This window comes from Hyperolius riggenbachi, chromosome 4, assembly GCF_040937935.1.
Source record: "Hyperolius riggenbachi isolate aHypRig1 chromosome 4, aHypRig1.pri, whole genome shotgun sequence".
In the NCBI taxonomy this organism is placed as follows: Eukaryota; Metazoa; Chordata; class Amphibia; order Anura; family Hyperoliidae; genus Hyperolius; species Hyperolius riggenbachi.
The window spans coordinates 449,925,802-449,940,310 of record NC_090649.1 but is presented as its reverse complement, the minus strand read 5'-3'; the positions used below and the strand labels follow the sequence as shown (position 1 = coordinate 449,940,310).

At 47.1% G+C, this 14,509-nt stretch overlaps 1 protein-coding gene across 2 annotated transcripts in view; it reads left to right on the top strand.

Annotated features, from left to right (window-relative positions):
* MOCS1 (molybdenum cofactor synthesis 1) overlaps positions 1–4,088 on the top strand; it is an 87,176-nt gene extending 83,088 nt beyond the window's left edge. Inside the window, exon 11 of one of the 2 annotated variants that reach the window (XM_068232722.1) lies at positions 1,332–4,088. In XM_068232722.1, the coding sequence (XP_068088823.1) occupies positions 1,332–2,137 (806 nt within the window). In that variant the 3' untranslated portion in view covers positions 2,138–4,088. The remainder of the gene's footprint in view (positions 1–1,331) is intronic. The other variant, XM_068232723.1, reaches the window with a different exon arrangement.
* Positions 4,089–14,509: the final 10,421 nt, after the last annotated feature.

Sequence of the window (14,509 nt, the reverse complement as noted above, 5' to 3'; positions counted from 1 at the left end):
TACAGAGCTCTATTGGCTGAGGTTGAATTTGGGTGGAAAGAATGGGAAAAGCGAATTAGCCAAATGCAGAATTTGGTGGAAACCTCTTAGAGAAGTGGTCCTCAAACTACGGCCCCTGGGCCGAATGTGGCCCTCCCAAGGTATTTTCACTGACCCCCAAACACAAAGTGTGAGGCTAGATTCACAGTGGGACGTTGCGTTTAGATGCCACGTTAAAGTCGCACTGCAAGCTTACAACGCAACGCGCCCAAAAAGTGGCAACGCAGCGTTACCGTCGCATACAGCAGATACAGTAAAAAATACAGGCAATGAAAAGTATGCTTCCAAGTCATTACTGAGCATGTGCAAACAGTCCAACGCAGCTAATAACGTGTATAACACACTGCATGCAGTACTTTTACTTAACGTGCAGCGTTAGACACCAATGCAACGTGTGCACTGTGAACAGGGCATTGATTTTTCATTGCAGTGAGTTATTCTGCGTTAAATGCTGTTTTAACGCGCGACTTTAACGTCCCACTGTGAACTTAGCCTATAAGTTATAGATCTGGCCCACTGTACCTTTAAATATCGGTGGCCCGCATATAGAAGTGCTGGAACTACCCATCCATATACTGTAGCAGCCAGTGAGCAGTCATTCGCTGGCTTTTAATCCAATTCTGCATCAGGTGACTGTGCTGTCCAATTGGATGGTAGGTTGTCACCTGGGTATGCTACACTGTCTGGTACACAAAGATGTTCTTTGGGCGCCGCATGACTGAATGGCTGCTGCTGGGAGGTCTCCTCCGGGCATGATTAGGGGGGAATCGATACCTAGATTTAATGTAATGTTTTACAACATTATTTTATGTATGTTGCGGACCCCCAGCAGTCTGAAGTATGTTGATCCGGCCCTTGACTGAAAAAGTTTGGGGACCCCAGTCTTAGAGGATTCTCAAGAATCACAGGTAGATGATAAGAACCGAATAAGCCATTGGGGTCTAATGTAAGGGATGGCTTTCTTGACCAGTAAGGACCTAGTGAGGATTGCAAATTTCACTTTTGTGAACTAAGCGCTGCTATTACTGTGTAAATAAGTAATTTATGATGACTATTGTATTGAGAACTAGAATACTATATCATATTTTCTTTTTATTTAAAGTTTACATTTATTAGGAGTTGGAGAATTTATTTCCCTCTCTAAGTACCCAAAAATTGCTCCGACTCCAACTCCACAGCCCTGTCTGGAACTATGGGTGTTCTGACCTGAAACCTTTTTGGTAGCTGTTGGCTTTGTAAAGTGAATTCCAGACATGACTTCATTTTAATTCTTTGTTTGTTTGTTTTTGCAGGTGGGGAGGAGCTTACAGCAGAAATGGTGTCTGGATTTTTACACAATCAGATTCACAGACCCGTGGCTGCTGGTGGGACGAGATCCAGGCGTATAAAGCACAACATAGCATTACTGAATAGGGTTAGTGGACAACTCTGCTTATCGCTACAGTGTAACAGACAGGTTTTGCCTAAAATGATGGTGCTTCCTCAACGAACTTTCTGCAGTGACTGGAAAAAATCTTTTCTTCAACCGACGTGCCTTATTACCCGAGTGTCTTCCATGGCGACAGACAGCCTGTCAGATACGCACAATCCCTGTCCGCAGGGAGCCTCTGAACACTTGACCCACGTTAACCGAGAGGGGAAAGTCTCCATGGTGGATATTGGGGAGAAATCAAACACTAGACGCACGGCGGTCGCTACAGCTTCCGTCCGCCTGGGCCCGAAGGTTTTCCACATGGTCCAGGCCAACCAACTCAAGAAAGGCGATGTTCTCGCTGTAGCGCACATCGCCGGTATCCAGGGTGCCAAGCTCACCAGCCAGCTCATACCTTTGTGCCACAACATCCCCTTGAGCCAGGTCAACCTTTCCTTCAAACTGGACAGTGCCCATTTCACTGTGGTGATCCGGGCCGAGTGTACCACTCACGGTAAAACGGGTGTAGAGATGGAAGCGCTGACCGCTGCTAGCGTGGCGGCTCTGACCGTGTACGATATGTGCAAAGCTGTAACTCACGACATCGTCATCGAAGTGGTGAAACTGGAGAGCAAGACTGGAGGGCAACGAGGAGACTTCCACAGGGAAGCGAGACCCTCTGTCTAATGGCTAGTCCCACCCAGTGGCAATGTTTCCAAATTCAGGCTTCTGACATTTTATTTTCTACAATTTGAGATGATCGGTAAAAGTCAACTACAGTAGAGTCCCAGTTATCCGGCACCGGTAGGGATCGGCTGATGCTGGGTAAATGTACTTTCTGGTTGCTTGAGACTCGATGTAAAATAGGTTTAGCTAATACACAGTACTATAACTATATAGACATACCATGAAATCTATACTAAAGTTAAAATACAGTCATTAAAAGTATATTAACCTTGGGGAGCCTTGGACAATCTAACCACAGCAGAGCCCACAAACAGCCTAAGAAGTTGGCCTTCACCACTGAGAGTACTGCTGGCGATTTGTGCTGGTTGGTTGAGACTTCTTTAGTTGACTTCCGGATAACTGGAACTATACTGTATTATGCAAATTTTGGTTTGACGGAAGGGAGGTGTGGCTACAAAAGCCCCTTGTCACGCATCCCCAAAGATGGCCATGTGATGCAGTTTGTGTTGGGGGGTTGGGTTGGAGCAGCTGGTCAGGAAGAGTACTCAGTGTAAGTTTATGAAGGGGGGAAATTGGAAGAATGTAGGGGCAGCCAGTCTTGGGGCAAGTGCAACAAAGCCAATGGTTGGCTTTGGGGCGAGCCATATGGAATCTCTGCGGAAGGTAAGAGGGACTGAAAAGGGGCTTTACAGCAAGTCTGTGAACACAAACATAAAGGAATAAGACAATTTCTCACAGGGCTACAGATGCAATTTCATATTCTACTCATTTTCTGGGGCCTTGCAGAGGTTCGACTTCCTCCTTCGAGGTGTCCATGCAGATGATATCGGAATGCATGCAAATTGTATGCTGCTTGGAATTGGCACAATCAACTTGCTCTACATGATGATTTTGATTTTCCCATTTCTAAGCTACCTACAAATTGGATGGATAGGTCGGCACCACTAAAAGCTGCCTAGACACAGGTCATATAAAATGACCGATTAACAATCATTCCACGATCTGTCTTTAAAATATCCATGCAAAGTGATGTCAATTAAATTAAGACTACTACGAACCAATAGGGTAAACAATTTGGTCGTTAAACGGATGTAGGTGACGTGCCATAGACTTTGTGGCCACATTGTTCAATACTTGTTCATAGCTTTGTACACAATACTGACTATGAACGATTATCTGATGAAATAATCATGACTTTCATTCCAAACACACAAGAATCTTCGTAGATAATTTGCCTAAACTGTTGTTTGTTAAACCCCCCTCCCCGTGTGTAGGTGCCTCAAGTTGTGTCCAATTTGCATGCATGTTGCTGGTTTTTACATGTTTTGTGCTCATCTCCAGTGCAGAAGCTTCCTCTTTCTTCCCAATACAGTCCAAGTCCATAGCCGCCGGCCACAATGCAAACGTGCACAGCGAGCAAGGTAGCTGCTGCACAGGCGGCTAGCAGCAGAGTACCGCGGTCACGCACTCGCCTGATCTCCCTGCATTGCAAGCTCTCAAATGCTGCACCAGTTTAGCCTGCTGCTTTAGAGCCCTTGCTCCTGTGGTGCCCTAGACCATGGCCTAGGTGGCCTTAGCCTAAATCCGGCCTTGCCTATCTGTCATGACAAGTGACTAGGGATGGTCCAATGAGATGCTGACAATGCCAGCTTGCATGCAGAGCTCATGCAAATTGTAGGCAGCCTGGAAATGAGCCAATCAAATGTACTTCCTGCTTCTAATCTGCATACAATTTGCATTAAATTGGTAAGCAGTAATTATTAGCACCTCATTGCCCATGTGTGCAGGTGAGCTGTGAGCTTTGTCCACATTCTATACATATCTATAACATGCTCTTTGGTATCCCAGCAGTGTTTGTACTGTGAATAGATCAGAGACTGGAATCTGTGTATACATGTTTCACACTTTGTGCTACTTCTAGATTAGTAAAGAATAATATTTCTTATACAAAGCTCTGAGTCTGTCTTTTATTTGTGGGGAGCCTGTTACAAAGAGATAGTTTGTCTGTAGCGCTGGGCTGCCATAACACAATTTTTTCACTTATTAGATGTTAGATTTGATAGAAAACATCCAATCAAAATCTATTTAAAGGGAACCTTAACTACTATAGGACCACGCTAGTTGAATTCTACACCCTGTTTTGATGGCTATCTGGCTGCCAGGGTGTAGATTTCAACGCACCGCCGCTGCGTGCATCCGCCGTTTTCGGTGCTCCCGCTGATCTCAACGCTGAATCCCCGCTGTCTCCTGCCGCAGCTCACTCGCTCTGCCGGTCTCTATGACAGCAGAGACCCGTGAGACGGTCAGGAGCAGATTTCATTGGCTCCCGGCCCTGTCTTTCAATGTAAGCAACTCCCATTGGCTTACATTGATAGGCAGGGTCAGGAGCCAATGAAATCTGCTCCTGACCGGCTCACAGGAACTCTGCCATCATAAAGACGACAGAGTGGGTGGCCCAGGTTCCCGACGTACGGCGGTTGCTGTGGGTATGTGTGGCGATTCGTCGGGATTCCACCGTTTCTTTATTAGCGGTCTATGGTCCTTAAGACCGCTGGTACTTAAGTGGTTAAGTAAAAATAAACTGATGAGATAAACAAGTGTATCTATCCTCCTCCTTAATAAAAATGACTTTTAGATATCCCACAGTTTAATTGTATCTATCCTCCTCCTAACAAAAATGACTTGGATATCCCACAGTTTTATGAAATGTTCAAAAACTTAAAGGAGATTTATTGTTTTGTCTCAGCTCAATGACACAGTCTGTTTTGTGTCTCAGAGAGCTAAAATAAATGAACTATTGACCTTTTTTATCAATCCCCTGCCCAGCTGTTCTCTGCCAGAACAAAACAAGTTTTTTATGGATGTAATTCCTTATCAGTGAGGGATACTACAGTCCAATTGGATCTTGACTGGAGAGAAACTGTAAGTTGTGTATCTGAATGTTAACTCTTTCAAACAGTAAATGAAGAGAAATAACACAGTCCAGTGATTTGTGTACTTAGACATGTGTACAGTATGTACAGTTCCATCTCATACTTTCATGATACTTTCGAATTGGCGCCCATCATGGCTGCTGGCTTTATAGCATGTTGGGGGGTTGTGGCGTCAGTCAGACACGGTAATCATGTGGGTTCCAAATGCGGCAGTATGGCGGACACTTAGCAGCTGGTGTGGCAGGTAAAGCATAATAACGGTAAAGCATGATAAACGGTAGAAATTCCCAAACAAAATGTGTGGTTTTAATCTACAGTAGCGCTTTTTATTTTCAAACTGGAATTGGTAAAACTGAGAAATAATGACACACAATGAAAGCCTAGTTTGTCTTGAAAAAAAAAAAAAAATATATATATATATATATATATATATATTTAATTTAGGTGTCATAAGTAGGGATAAAGTTATTGCTGATTAAATAGAAACATAGCTAAGATGTCAAAACTGCTTTAGTCCATAAGTGGGATACAAGTTCTGGATGCGAAATGGTTAAATACTATGAGCAGATTGTGCAGGTAAGCTCTCATACTACATGGAAGTGGTAAATTGGCCAATCAAAATTGGAAGTGTGTACACCCTTAAGTCTGGTACACACTTTCAATTATGATTGGCCAATTCCTGACCAATTTTACCACCTCCATGTAGTATGAGGGATTACCTATACAATCTGCTCATAATAGTCGATTTCTGTTAACTTTCATACTATATAGAGGTGGTAAAATTGGTCAGTGATTGGCCAATCTTAATTGGTAGTGTGTATCAGGCTTTAAAGCTGTTGAGAAAATGTCAGTGCAAATAATAGCTACCTTTGTGTTGTGTGGAGTGCCGCTTTATTCCGCCGCACGGCTGGAAGCTTTACCTGCTCTTTGGCGGAGCTGGTGATCTTGCCGCTGTGTGGTCGCCTCTGGTCTGGCGCAGAGTTTGCGATTTCATTAGGTGTGACTGGCAGCGTCGGGTTCGAGCGCTCGCTTTCCTCTGTGCTGCATTAATGAGCCCCATGGAAGTGTCAGATTATTCGCTCTGTAACTTTCCCCAGCCGGGGAGACTTTGAAGATGGGGAGGTATAGCCTAATAAATTATACAGAGCCATAAATTACATAGAGTGAGGGAGGAACATGTAATCTTACCCAGCCTCTCTCTGCTCTAATGAGTTATGTACCGCCAATAGTAACCCCCCCCCCCCCCCCCCTCCATGTTTCCATTCACTTCAATGCTGAGCTTTGGACTGGAAAACCTTCTATACTACCAATACATACACAATGGTTCCCAGCTACCGAGGCTCAAAACAGCTTATATTTTAGGAGGACTGGAACGGCAGCAAAAAAAACCCCCAAGAAACATACTGTACTCAAGGTTCCCTAGAGCACCAGGGTTCCCTAGAGCACCAGGGTTCCCTAGAGCACCAGGGTTCCCTAGAGCACCAGGGTTCCCTAGAGCACCAGGGTTCCCTAGAGCACCAGGGTTCCCTAGAGCACCAGGGTTCCCTAGAGCACCAGGGTTCCCTAGAGCACCAGGGTTCCCTAGAGCACCAGGGTTCCCTAGAGCACCAGGGTTCCCTAGAGCACCAGGGTTCCCTAGAGCACCAGGGTTCCCTAAAACACCAGGGTTCCCTAGAGCACCAGGGTTCCCTAAAACACCAGGGTTCCATGAGTACTCTGCAGGGGTTCCTTGGCATTTTCCCCCATCGTGAAGGAAGTATGATAGAGCACAATAAAATAGGGGTACTGTAACAAGAAGCACGAAATTAGGGGTCAAAATAATAATGAGCACCAGAATAAGGAGGCAGTTTAGTGAGGGACACTGTAATAGTTGGTAGTGAAATAAACAGCCACAACTACATTTAAAGTCCGTGAGATATAATAATTATTTGCATGGTTCCTCCAGGTGAGAAAGGCTGGTATACATTGTGAAAAAGATTGCTACTAGCATGACAAGCTCTTCTTCAGACAACCTCTCTTTAAAGGATACCCGAAAGTGACATGTGACATGATGAGATAGACATGTATGTACAGTGCCTAGCACACAAATAACTATGCTGTGTTCCTTTTTTCTTTCTCCATCTGAAAGAGTTAAATATCAGGTATGCAAGTGGCTGACTCAGTCCTGACTCAGACAGGAAGTGACTACAGTGTGACCCTTACTGATAAGAAATTCCCATTTTTATCTCTTTCTTGCTCTCAGAAGCCTTTTTTTATGCTAGGAAAGTGTTTTATAGTTGGAATTTCTTATCAGTGAGGGTCACACTGTAGTCACTTCCTGTCTGAGTCAGGACTGAGTCAGCCACTTACATTCCTGATATTTAACTCTTTCAGGCAGAGAAAGAAAAAAAGGAACACAGCATAGTTAGTTGTGTGCTAGGCACTGTACATACACATGTATATCTCATCATGTCGCATGTCATTTCAGGTATCCTTTAAGGTTCGGCTCATACAACGTTAAAAGCAGCAGTTGTGGCGTTTGGAGTTAAAGAGCTATCCATTCAAGTAAATGACAGCTCTTTTAAACTAAAATACTGTTTTTTACCATAGTTTGCATACATGCCGCACTCAATCCCGTCACCTACATGTGATGTCCAGAATTGGCTACGTCCGGCACTTCCGTGACCCCCTAGGGGGCCTCAAAACGTGGTCAGTAACCAATGCTAAAAGCTTTCCTGCTCATTCGCAAAAAAGCTTCTAGCATCGCCTGAACACGTGCTCCCCGGGGGCCCCTGCGCAATAGCATTGGTATCTCACGCGGCCGGCACATTGTTCCGTTCCTTCGTGCTCCTGATCCTCTTTTTGCTGCCTGCCTCTTATGACCAGCACATAATATGGGCTGGTCACAAGAGGCAGACAGCAGGGAGAAGACAGGATCAGTGCTTGTAATATCGCTGGCGATTTATAATGTGAACAAGGGCTTAATCTATGTTGGAAACAATGCCTGAATAAACTTTAATGGATACTTAACCTCCCTAGCGTTCTGATTATTTGCGGCGCACAGCCGTGGGAGGGTTTTTTTTTACCTAATTTTTTTTTAATCATGTAGCTAGCCTAGCGCTAGCTACATGATTCCCTCCTCCCTGTGGCATCCCTCCCACCCAGGGCCGGGCCGAGGCATAGGCTGGAGAGGCTCCAGCCTCAGGGCGCAGTGTAGGAGGGGGCGCAGAATTCATTCAGCTGTCATTCCTAATTGTGTATGAAGCAGAAAGAAATAAGAAAAGGGGATACATAGCAGTGACTGCAAGCCAGATAACTAGATATTAAGGTGTTGGGGAGGTTGTGGGCCCTGTGGCTCTCTTAGTCTAATAGCAATCAGTGTGTGATGGCTGGGGAGGCAGGGATGGAGGGGCGCACTTTGCTGTCTGAGCCTTGGGTGCTGGAGGACCTTGTCCCGGCTCTGCTCCCACCCCTCTGATCGCTGCCGGCGATCATATCATACCTAATGAATAAATACGTTGAATTTATTCATATCCGGGTCAAAGAGTTCACTTCCTGTCCTGACTGACGTCAGGAAGTTAAAAGAATCATTGCTCCACAAAAGTGCTTAGAAAAGTGTTTTTCTAAGCAAAAATTGACCAGAAAGCGCTTGTAAAAGCGCTTTAAAAATCACTCTGTAAATCGCTCAGTGCTTGTGATATCGCTGGCAATTTATAATGTGAACAAGGGCTTAATCTATGTTGCAAACAATGCCTGAATATACTTTAATGGATACTTAACCTCCCTAGAGTTTTGATTATTTGCGGCGCACGGCCGCAGGAGGGTTTTTTTTTACCTAATTTTTTTTTTTTATCATGTAGCTAGCCTAGCGCCAGCTACATGATTTCCCCTCCTCCCTGCGGCATCGCTCCCACCCCTCCGATCGCCGCCAACGATCATACCCAACAGGAAATCCCGCTATGAATGGGATTTGCTGTATGGGCTTACCCCGTCGCCATGGCGATGATCGGAATGACGTCAGGGGGAGTCCCGATCCACCACATAGCGCAGCCTGGCGGTGATTGGCCAGGCTGCGCAAGGGGTCTGCGGGGGGGGCCCTCTTTCGCGGCGGCGAGCGGAACAATCACGCAGCTAGCAAAGTATATATGCAAATCGGCCCACCAGGGCCTGAGCAATCCATCGCGGCGTTACTGGACAAGCTGAGCTCGTCCGTAACGCTCAGGTGGTTGTCCCTCATGTTACATACAAGTGGTAAGATTGTGCAATCAAGATTGTGTCCTTGGTGGCCACTAATGATCCAATCTTTTTCAGCCAATTTTACCACTTCTATGTAATATATACTGTATAAGTGAACTGCCTAAATTATCTATTCTATAGATTTACTCAAATTACCCTTCTACTAAATAGATTTGGTAAAATTGGATGAAAAAGATTGGATCATTAGTGGCCACTATTAGTGGGCATCTTTACTTCCTGTCATATTTGCTCGGCCCAATATCGAGCTGCATATCATTTGCCAGTGGCGTAGCTAAGGAGCTGTGGGCTCCGATGCAAGTTTTACAATGCCCCCTCCCCCCCCCCCCCCCCCCCCCCCAAGCACTCTCTATATAACAATTGATACGGCACACCAAAACCTGCCAATGGCAACTACAGTGTCAGAGGTGCAAGAAGGGGATGGGGAACAGTTTGTTTATGATTACTACTATTCAAAGTATCTATAGAAGTGATTATTATGAGCAAAGAACCAACAGAAAGCTAATACTGCAGTTAAGGGAAGGCCCATCGGGGGCCCCTCTGGCCCAAGGGCCCCGATGCGGTCGCAACCTCTGCACCCCCTATTGCTACGCCACTGTCATTTGCAGTAAATTTGCATGCAAGCCAGAGTTATTAGCATGTCTCTGACCTTTTGTACTGATATGCTTCACCAGACTGGGCTTCTCCTACACTGTAAACTTCTTTTAAAAATTATATGATTCTTTGTATCTAATTTGCAGTTTTAACACAGTAATTTTAGCAGCGGAAGCCTCATTGTACACAGAGGAGGTTACATTCGGACACTGAGCTTACTCATCCATCAGACGGTATATTTGGTCCTGCAGGTGGCCTGTGTGGCTTATAAGAAGCTTCTGTAGTGATCGCTGGTGTTCCTGTGATCTCCATTCCTGGCCGGGGATGAATCTGCGCCTCTCTGGCATATCCCTTGCAGTTCTGACCAGTTCTGACCTCTTCCTGACCGCTCCCGTCTTCCTCAGCGCACAAGTTGGCCTTTGTCATCTATTTTGGTGGTTTGGAATGGGGAGACTGTCCGCTGGGTTTGGCAGGTGACACGGTACAAACTGTCATTCATCGTCTGTCCGATAGTGAACCTGGGGTCACACATGTGACCGATCTCCATCTGTCACTCCTCAGTTGTAGATGCTAAAGAGGACCTCTAACCTTGAAACAAGCTAAAGAGAACCTGAAAGGAGAAAAGGGCATAATGTGGGTACTTTCCTCAGAAGAGGGAAAAGTCAGGAATGGATCCACCTCCTTCACCCTCCTCCTCGCTGTTCCAGCATTGGAAACCCTGCCCCTTCACCCTCCTCCTCGCTGTTCCAGCATTGGAAACCCTGCCCCTTCACCCTCCTCCTCGCTGTTCCAGCATTGGGAACTCCGCCCCTTCACCCTCCTAGCTGTTCCAGCATTGGAAACTCCGCCCCTTCACCCTCCTCCTCGCTGTTCCAGCATTAGGAACTCCGCCCCTTCACCCTCCTCGCTGTTCCAGCATTGGAAACCCTGCCCCTTCACCCTCCTCCTCGCTGTTCCAGCATTGGGAACTCCGCCCCTTCACCCTCCTAGCTGTTCCAGCATTGGAAACTCCGCCCCTTCACCCTCCTCCTCGCTGTTCCAGCATTGGGAACCCGGCCTCTTCACCCTCCTCCTCGCTGTTCCAGCATTGGAAACCCTGCCCCTTCACCCTCCTCCTCGCTGTTCCAGCATTGGGAACTCCGCCCCTTCACCCTCCTCCTAGCTGTTCCAGCATTGGAAACTCCGCCCCTTCACCCTCCTCCTCGCTGTTCCAGCATTGGGAACTCCGCCCCTTCACCCTCCTCCTCGCTGTTCCAGCATTGGGAACCCGGCCTCTTCACCCTCCTCCTCGCTGTTCCAGCGCTGTAAACCCTGCCCCTTCACCCTCCTCCTCGCTGTTCCAGCATTGGGAACCCGGCCTCTTCACCCTCCTCCTCGCTGTTCCAGCGCTGTAAACCCTGCCCCTTCACCCTCCTCCTTCGCTGTTCCAGCATTGGGAACTCTGCCCCTTCACCCTCCTCCTCACTGTTCCAGCATTGGGAACCCTGCCCCTTCACCCTCCTCACTGTTCCAGCGCTGGGAACCCCGCCACTTCACTCTCCTCCTCGTTGTTCCACCGCTGTGAACCCTGCCCCTTCACCCTCCTCCTCGCTGGTCCAGCACTGTGAACCCCACCCCTTCACCCTCCTCCTCGCTGTTCCAGCGCTGTGAACCCCACCCCTTCACTCTCCTCCTCGCTGTTCCACCGCTGTGAACCCTGCCCCTTCACCCTCCTCCCCGCTGTTCCAGCACTGTGAACCCCGCCCCTTCACCCTCCTCCTCGCTGTTCCAACATTGGGAACCCTGCCCCTTCACCCTCCTCTTTGCTGTTCCAGCGCTGTGAACCCCGCCACTTCACTCTCCTGAGTCTCCTCCTGCTGTTACAGCATTGGGAACCCTGCCCCTTCACCCTCCTCCTCGCTGTTCCAGCATTGGAAACCCTGCCCCTTCACCTCCTCCTCACTGTTCCAGCGATATGAGCCCTACCCCTTCACCCTCCTAGTTGTTCCAGCGCTGTGAACCCCGCCCCTTCACCCTCCTCCTCGCTGTTCCAGCGCTGTGAGCCCCGCCCCTTCACCCTCCTCCTCGCTGTTCCACCACTGTGAACCCTGCCCCTTCACCCTCCTCCTCGCTGTTCCAGCGCTATGAACCCTGCCCCTTCACCCTCCTCCTCGCTGTTCCAGCATTGGGAACCCTGCCCCTTCACCCTCCTCCTCGCTGTTCCAGCATTGGGAACCTCGCCCCTTCACCCTCCTCGCTGTTCCAGCATTGGGAACCCTGCCCCTTCACCCTCCTCGCTGTTCCAGCGCTATGAACCCCGCCCCTTCACCCTCCTCCTCGCTGTTCCAGCGCTATGAACCCCGCCCCTTCACCCTCCTCCTCGCTGTTCCAGTGTTGGGAACCCTGCAAGCCCATTGACTCGATCCTGCACACTAAACACGGAATCGAACGGGCTCGGCTTTTTGCACCAAGTCAAAGTGGCGGCTCCATGCTACTGCACAGACGCGAGCTGTCCTGCGCCTGGATCAGAGGAACGGAGGGGAAAAGGGGAAAGTTTCTGGAGGATCCAGAGACTTCCCTTTCCCGAGGTAGGTATCTACATTTTAGCCTTTAAGTCCAACCAGAACCAACAACAATGCACATTGCCTGGCTGTCCTACTGGGCTCTGCCACCAATACTTTTAGCCATAGACCCTGAACAAGCATGCAGTTCAGATGTGTATGACAAAATTCTGAGAAGATTAACTGCATTCTTGTTTCAGGTGTGTGATTCAGACACCAGGGCCAGCGCTACCATAGAGGCAGAGGAGGCAGCTGCCCCAGGGCCCCAGAGCTTGTAGGGGCCCCCAGTGGCTACAAGAGGAAAAGAAAATTCAAATCGGCCTTATAGTTTTTGAGAAAATCGATTTTAAAGTTTCAAAGGAAAAAAAATACACATTTAAAAACCTGCCGACCTTAATGGTTGATAGCAAATCCACCTTAAATGCTAGAAACCCTAAATTTGCAGGATATGTTAAGGAGATCATTAGGAATAAGAGAAAAAAACAATTTTTCATAAAGACCTTATAGATTTTGAGAAAATCGATTTTAAAGTTTCGAAGGAAAAAAGTATACTTTTAAATGCGGTAAATGTCACTTTTAGTAGCAAACCTAACGGTAGTGTAATTTTACATGCATCAAACGAAAGCGTAATACATTTTCTGACGGGGTTTCCAGGGGGTCTATACGCAGCCGCAGCGCTTTGGCCAGGGATCGTTATACAGCCGCAATATTGCTGTATGAAGATCCCTGGCATTTTTTCCTATTTTCCCAATTTTTTTTTATGTTTAGAGTGTGGGAATTTAAAAAAAAAAAATTATGTGGGGTTGTCCCTCCTGAAAGTTTTTAACCCCTTGTCCCCCATGCAGGCTGGGATAGCCAGAATGTGAAGCTCTGACCGATTGGGACTTCACACCCTGACTATACCAGCTGCAAAAAAGGTCCCCTAATGCCGATTTTTGTTTCGGGGTATATGTTGGGGGGCCCCCCAGGTTTATTTTGCCCTGGGGCCCCATTGTTGCTTAAACCGGCCCTGTCAGACACTAAAGCCAAAAAGATCAGAAGGACTGCCAGGCAACTGGTATTGTTTAACAGGAAATGAATATGGCAGCCTCCATATCGCTCTCACTTCTGGTGTCCTTTAAGGCTTTGTTCAGGTCTAAAATAAAAATCACTGCCATGTGCATTTTGCGTTTTTCAGCGTGATTCCCCCCCCCGGCACTCCACTGCGCGAAATGATTTTGCGTTAAGCGTTTTTTCAAAGCGCTTTGCAGAGTGATTTGTTTTTTCACTTCCTGACACAAGTCAGGAAGCGAACTCTTTGACCTGGAAGAGAATAAATACAGTGGGCTTGATTCACAAAATAGTGATAACTGAGTTATCACGCCTAAACGCTTTGCACGTGCAAAGTTTTAGCGCTCGCTTGTTACTTTTATCGCACGAATGCCGTAACGCTGTACGCGCGATAAGTCTGCTTTGCACGTGAAAACTACTGCGCTTCGCATGCTAACCTATTAGAGTGTATGCTTAGCACGCGATGTAATGCGCGCAAAACTTTACGCGTGCAAACTATTCATTTCACATAGTCATTAGTTTGTGCGCGTAAAGCTTTATGCGCATGATATCATGTGCAAAGTGTTAGCACTCTTTTGTGAATCAACCCCAATGTCTTTATTCCTAAAAACACGAACGCAATAGCCAGATAAAAACAAACGATTTGTGAGCATTTTGCGTTTTTCCTATATCTTCCATTGTAGCAAATCGCCCCGAAAATAGTACATGCAGCGCTTTGCTGAACGGAAAGCAGACGCAACGCACTGATATGAACTATCCCATAAGGATTTTTTGCACAAGCGATTTCAGGGCGTTTTTAAAAATCACCATTGCTCAAAACGCCCTAGGTGTGAACAAAGACCTAAAGGAAATGTGAAGCGAGCTGAATAAAAAACTTAGATACTCAGCTATGGAGAGGGAAGAGTCTTGATCCTATTTAGCTTTCCAATCCTTGCTATCTCCCCTTGTTTCCCCGCTGTCAGCCCAGTAACATTTCAACAGAGGACAGCGGAGGAACCAGGATACGGAGGACCAGGAATGCT